The 7,500-nt window shown below is 38.1% G+C and overlaps 1 protein-coding gene across 3 annotated transcripts in view; it reads left to right on the forward strand.

Annotated features, from left to right (window-relative positions):
- Positions 1-7,500, forward strand: part of LOC116062401 (protocadherin-1) — a 272,977-nt gene that overhangs the window by 137,530 nt on the left and 127,947 nt on the right. For all 3 annotated transcript variants that reach the window (XM_036004824.1, XM_036004827.1, XM_031317078.2), the window contains exon 4: positions 804-1,023. In XM_036004824.1, the coding sequence (XP_035860717.1) occupies positions 804-1,023 (220 nt within the window). The remainder of the gene's footprint in view (positions 1-803; positions 1,024-7,500) is intronic.

Genomic DNA, 7,500 nt, shown 5'->3' on the forward strand with positions numbered 1-7,500 from the left:
TTTATTTCCATAGGACAGATGAAGAAATGACAAGGGAGAGAGAGAGAGAGAGGGGGAATGACATGCAGCAAAGGGCCGCAGGTCGGAGTCGAACCCACGGCTTCTGCATCGGCGAGTAAACCTCTACATATGTGCGCCCGCTCTACCAACTGAGCTAACCCGGCCACATACGTCCTGTTAGTTTCAAGTGAAGCTACAGAAAGATGGCCTTTAATAACCGATCATTCAAAATTCTTTAGCTTGCAAGTTTGTTCTTATAAAGTTACCAATTAATTTAGTTCTCGAGATGTGTGGACCGCGACGCAGCGTTGGGTGTCGGTCGGACATTGATGTCTTCGTCTGACTGGTTTTTAAATAAAAGATGATAGAAAATGAGATAATCAGATGATGTAAAATGAAATAAGACGACACGAGACATGAAAGCAGTTACGGAGATGAAACGAGATCTGTGGCGATGATCTGAAAGTTGGCTGATGTCTTGTGTGTTTTTTAGGAGCAAAATTAAAGTGAGGAATCAAATCAGTGAGTTTGAGAACTTTTGAATGCAAAGAGATGAAAGTTTTGGAAAGTGTTTGTTCCACTCGCTGTGTCCAAATGGCTTCTTTAAAGTTATTTTTACAGTCTGGCTTCTACTCGATGTCTTTAATCATTTAAAGTGCTTCATCTGCACCGCATCAAACTCCGACTGATTTCTAATAAAACAATCTTAAATGTTAAATTTAACTTAAATTGTCATCATGACTTTTGAATGTTTGAGAAACTAATCCTTCCCCCTTTTTTTCCTCTCTGTCTGCCAATCACAGCCCCCCCACCGCCGAGTGACCTTCTCCACAGCCAATCAGGCGCAGGACCTGCAGGACGCGTCCCAGCACAGCTACTATGACAGCGGCCTGGAGGAGTCGGAGACGCCCAGCTCCAAGTCGTCGTCGGGGCCACGAATCGGGCCCCTGGCGCTGCCAGAGGACCACTACGAGCGGACTACGCCCGACGGCAGCATCGGCGAGATGGAGCACCCGGAGAATGGTAAGACCAGGTGGAGTTTCCCCTCTCCCTCTACTCCTATTTTCACCTCCTCCATCCATCCATGCACACACACTCAAAAACCCTGCTGGCTTTCACACTTACTAACACTGTTTTCATAACACACACACACACACACACACACACACATGCATGTCAAAATGCGGCGTGTCAGCAGGAATGTTAACGTCGTATTTTTAATCAGACTCCCACAATTCCCTGCGCTGTTCGTTAAAGAGGTGTGTGACCTCACAGCAGCACAACATAATCAATATGCAACATAATCAACTCCCACGGCTTAACGAATTAACATCCCAATTATGTAAATCATACTCAGTCCAACCTTCCATCAGCTCCACTTATAGATCCACAGAGGGAGGCTAGCTGGGAGCACGCTAACACAATACACTTTGTCATCCTCTTGTTAGCATGTTGGTTGACAGCAGCTTTTAAAACATGTAGCTAACATTAACAGGTTAATGGGAAAGGTAGCCAGGTAGCTGAGTAGAGATGCTAATGATGCTACATCAACATAAATATTCACCTTGTTGTCTAAACGCAACACACACCAAAGTGTTTTCACTTTTGAGTGACTTGTTAGCATTATGCTAGCATGACTCAGCATGTTGACTCTTACAGTTCTGCCTGTTTTGATTCGAAAAACACTAAAAACTGAGTTGTGAAAAATCTCTTACATTACTGAAAAGGTGTAAATGATGCTAATGATGCTACATCACCCCAGAGGTTTACCACAACACACATAAAGATGTTTTTAGCTTTATTATTGATGGGTTCGAAGCCAGTTATTAGCTGTGATCAAATGTACAAATATTGTTAGCATGTATTCTCATAATGTTAGCCATAGAAATACTGACATCTGGGAAATACAACAGTATTGTTTTTATATTAACTTTGATGCTGACTTTTAACTGAATAGCTTTGGTGTAACTTAACAGTTGAAACACAGTAAGCGGGTAAAACTTAGACATTATGCTAGCGTAACATTACCGTGACGTTAGCATGTTGACTTTATATGCTTCTGCCTGTTTTAATGTAGAAACTGAGCAGCAAAAGAGTCTCATTGTTGCTAAACTGGGACAGAATATAGGTAGTAGTCAGCTGTGTTAGTGGTAGGCTTTTGGCAGATGAGAAACCGTAAACGATGCTAAAATGCTACACACCGCAAAGAGTCGCCAAGCTGTTTAAACACTACACACACACACACACACACACACACACACACACACACACACACACACACACACGTATACACACACACACACACACACACACACACACACACACACACGTTGTGCTTTATTTTTGATGTTTTTAAAGCCAGTTTAGCATGGAACTAGCTGCTATTAAATGTACAAATCTTGAAAATGTTTTATCATAAAGTTAGTAAAACTGGAAGGTGGAAAAACGTATTAGCTCCAACTTAAACATTATGCTATCGTAATATTGCCGTGACGTTAGCATGTTGACTTTTTTCCTTTCTGCCTGTTTTAATGTAGAAAATGAGCAGTAAAATGTCTCATTGTTGCTAAATTGGGACAGAATATATAGGTAGTAGTCAGCTGTGTTAGCGGTAGGCTTTTGGCAGATGAGAAACTGTAAACGATGCTAAAATGCTACATATCACCAAGCTGTTTAAACACAACACAAACACACACACGTGCTTTATTTTTGATGTTTTTAAAGCCAGTTTAGCATGGAACAAACTAGCTGCTATCAAATGTACAAATCTTGAAAATGTTTTATCAAAATGTTAGTAAAACTGGAAGGCGGGAAAACGTATTAGCTCCAACTTAGACATTATGCTATCGTAATATTACCGTGACGTTAGCATGTTGACTTTTTTTTCCCTTTCTGCCTGTTTTAATGTAGAAACTGAGCAGCAAAATGTCTCATTGTTGCTAACCTGAGACAGAATATATAGGTAGTAGTCAGCTGTGTTAGCGGTAGGCTTTTGGCAGATGAGAAACTGTAAACGATGCTAAAATGCTACATATCACCAAGCTGTTTAAACACAACACAACATTACCGTGACGTTAGCATGTTGACTTTTTTCCATTCTGCCTGTTTTAATGTAGAAACTGAGCAGTAAAAAATTATACTCATGAATCCATAAATAAGTATCTCATACAACCCCACGTCAAAAGATCCGAACTATCCCTTTAAATAGTCATTGAATCACTGTACAAACAAAAATGAATAACTAAAAAGATGCAATACTGCCTGGACGACACTTGCCTTTAGTCAGGAAATCATTTTAGAAAAGGTCCTCACATTTTTTTACAGGATTTTTAGCAACATTTCTAGTTGTTGTTGTAGTGTATATCTACTTAACCCTTGTGTTGTCTTCCATTGGGCCATGCACACGGGTCCTCCACACTTTTTCTGACGTTTTTGCCTTTTTTTCGACACTTTTGACGCTTTTTTTGACGTTTACTACCATGTATAAACACCACTAACAAACTTATTTCCACTAGTTTTACAGTTATTTTTGGAATTAATGGTCAATAAACCTCATTTATAGGAAATTACCTAATTCTTGATTTAAAAAAAGCAGAAATTACGAATTATATTGTCTAATAATATAATATATAAAGGAAGGATAATCACAGACTTGTATATGGCAACGTTCAGTGAGGATACTGTTTTGAAACGTTGAATAAAACAGCCAAAATTCAATGAAAGTAGAGATCCGATCTTTTGTTGTACTTGCAAAGCGCGATGTATGGAATCATCCGTGTTATTTTGGGGTAATTAAAATGAGGTAGTTAAAGAGAAACCCATATATCTGATATAGATATTTTGAAAACGGGTGAAATGTGACCCTAAGACAACAGAAGGGTTAAATTGAGTGACTGATTTAGACCTAACCTATAAAGTACACAAGACCCTCTGATTCTTCCTTCTCGATCTCATCCTTTTTGAGTTATTTGGTGAAATTGGATTGATTTGTTTCTGTTTTTATCTGTTTTTTAATTGTTTTTATTTTATAACATACTGTTGATTGTTGGCGATAAATAAAAACTCTAATTAAGTTCTTACAGATATTTTGCACACTGCCTTATAATGTAGAAATTAGATCATGATATTCAGGAGCTGTTTGCTTTGAGTATTTTATTTTAAAAGCGCGGTTTTCCTTTGGCATAAATAAAGTACTTCATTTACCTGCTTTCGGGAGCCAAATGATTCATTAGGCACGCATCTAAAAACACCCCGCTGTCTTTCTTTTTTTAAACTTCTGCCTCTGTTGTTCATTGTTCTGCTTTGGCTGTTAACGCCTCGTTACCACTTACGCCAATTAAGCTGAGCGATGTGAAATAGTTTAAACTGACAGAAAACAGAAAGAGGGAGAGGGAGAGAAATGTCATCCCTGTCTTCTTTTGTGAAGACCAACATTCTCTCTCTCTCTGTCTGTCTCTCTATCTCTCTCTCTCTCTCTCTCTCTCTCTCTCTCAACCCACAGGTCGTACGTATGCCATCTGTAAACACAATTATTCACAGCTGCTCGCACGCCCACAGGCTACCACCACCCTGTGTGTGTGTGTGTGTGTGTGTGTGATAGTGATAAAGAGCAAGAGAGAGTGTGTAAGTGGCTGTATCTCCTTGTACACAGTGGAATGAGGTCATGGTTGTGTGTGTGTGTGTGTGTGTGTGTGTGTGTGTGGGGCGATGGTGTGTTGTACAATCTTCCACTTTGATGGTCAAACACGTTTTAGCTGCAGGTATTTTCCCAAGGAAGTTTGTGTATGTGTGTATGTGTGTGTGTGTGTGTGTGTGTGTGTGTATGTGTGTGTGTGTGTGTGTTGTACCAGCAGAGAGGTCAACAGATAGCAGCTCATCTTCTGAGGATTAACCCCCCTCTACAGATAAACTTTACTCTCTCACTTTCTCTGTCTGATTCAAAACGTAAACCTTTATTGCTACGATAATCCAAAGCACTGTTTCCCAGTTCCCTACAAACAATGTAAATTAGTTTTTTTTAATCTTAAGATCACGTTGTTGTTTTTTTCTTCCTTCCAGCTGTGAGTTGATCATCCTGACCTGTTTTGGCCAACCAAACTCCATTCAATATTCAATAGATTTTAGTCTGCATTGAAGAATAATTAACATAACACTTTATTTTGACGTTTTTTTGAGGAGTGAACACACTGCACACTCAAAACACAGAGGTAGCATTTTGTATTGTATGCAACTGGACATAATTAGCCTACATTTTTAACATGAACGGGTTAAAGGTGCAGTAGGTAAGACTTATAAAACTAAAATAAAAAAAATATCATATTTGCTGAAACTGACAAATTGGTGTGCATACTTTTTTGCACAATTATATTGTAAAAGGACATGTTCTTGAGAATGCGTTGTACGCAGTGTTGTAATGTAACAAAGTACAAATACTTCACTACTGTACTTAAGTAGAATTTTCACGTATCTGTACTTTACTTCGTTATTTATATTTCCGGAAACTTTTACTTTTACTCCACTACATTTCCTAAATAAAATGTATACTTTTACTCCACTAAATTTCCTAAATAAAATGTATACTTTTACTCCACTACATTTCCTAAATAAAATGTATACGTTTACTCCATTACATTTCCTCTGAGCATTTTAGTTACTCGTTACTACAAAATATAATCAGAAGAAATTTATTACACTGAAAAAAGTAAGTTTGGCGAATCATTGCTCCTAAATTGCCAAGATAATGTACGCTCCGTTCCAGTTGGTGACGTGATGCCTGTTTGTGGCCATGTGGCAAAAAAAACAACAACCATAGGCCAAAACTAAAGAAGAAGAGGAGGAAGCATAATGACTGATAGCGTCATGGAAACCCCTGGTGCAGGCTCTGCCGCCATGGTAACAGACGATGATCACCCCGACGACAGTGGTGATGAAGATAACATTATACACCTTTGGCCATAAAGTTCATAATCAAAGTTTTTTTTTACTTTTACTTCTACTTAAGTACATTTAATATCAGAAAAATGCTATGAATACTTAAGTACTGTAAATATCAGATACTTTAAGACTTTTACTCAAGTAATATTCTAAAAGGAGACTTTTAACTTCTACCAAAGTCATTTTCTGGGAAGATACTTGTACTTTTACTCAAGTATTGCTTTTGAGGACTTTATACAAGACTGGTTGTACGGGTATACTAAACTATGCTGCTGCTTTGTGGATTCTCGCTGACAACCTCACGTGTCACTGTACTTTGTTTTGTTGCTATTTGTGGAGACGGATGGATTTGCACTTAGTGTCCGCTCAAGGGCTCTGTGTGATTCCAGTTTGTTCTTAATGCATCTTGGTTGCTTTTTCCAACCTGCTTTTATAGGTGGATTATCCCCATGTATATATAGTACTCTACTCTAATCTGGACATAATCCAGGTGTAATCTGGATGCTCATGACATGTGTAAACACAAACAGTTGTTCCATTTACATAACTGCTGCTGTACTGTACTGTACCAGAGACGGAGGGAAATCTACATGCAGAAACACGCGTTGCTCTTATAAAACGTGTCTGCAACGATGCGTCATTCTGTCATTACGTGCACGTGTTTCTGAGACAAAGAAGAGCTGGAATGTTTGCTGACTCGCTGCCACAGGAAACAAAGGTGGATGACATTTTGCTGAACTTCAAAATGGTTTGAACCGAAGAAGCCATTTGAAAGGACATTAAAATGTCTTCAACTTCAAGTGTAAAAGCTCAGCGGTTTGTTGGATTGGTTGGATTGTGTACTTGTCGTCCTGAAAAATCGACGTTTTTGACTCTTTTTTTCAGTGTTTTTGTCTGGTTGTTTTACATTTAACGTTTCACTACCATGTATAAACACCACTAACACCAACCTTTTACCAGTTTTACACTTATTTTTGGAATTCATGGTCAGTACACCTCATTCATAGGACATTATACCTAATTCTTGAGTTACAAAAGCAGAAATTATGAATTATTTAGACTCATATTAAAGGAAGGATAATCACAGAAGGGTCAATGTCAACGTTCAGTCTGGTTGTTTTTTTTCAAATGCAATTTTTTTTATAAAACAACTATCTTTTGTTGTACTTGCGAAGCGCGATGTGTGGAATCATCCAAATGAGGTAGTTAAAAAGAAACCCATATTTCTGATAGACATTTTGAAAAACGGGTCAAATTTGACTCGAAGATAGACACAAGGGTTAAATAAAAAAGGGCATGTTGGGTTCCCTACGATTATTTAACAGTACCTATCATGAAGAGGAAAATAAATGAAAAACAAACTCTATAAAAAAGGGACAGAGGAAAGGAACAATCAAATAAGGAGAGAAAGAAAGAAACAATCCTAGTAATCATGTTAGGCTGTTGATACAGTTTTTTACAGTTTGTTTTTCACTAATTAAGTTGCACTCTCAATTGCCAATTTCCCTTCTTTTAATGTGCATTTTAGGCAGATTTTTTGTAAAATTACATAAGAAACCAAATGTT

This window comes from Sander lucioperca, chromosome 1, assembly GCF_008315115.2.
Source record: "Sander lucioperca isolate FBNREF2018 chromosome 1, SLUC_FBN_1.2, whole genome shotgun sequence".
Lineage (NCBI taxonomy): Eukaryota > Metazoa > Chordata > Actinopteri > Perciformes > Percidae > Sander > Sander lucioperca.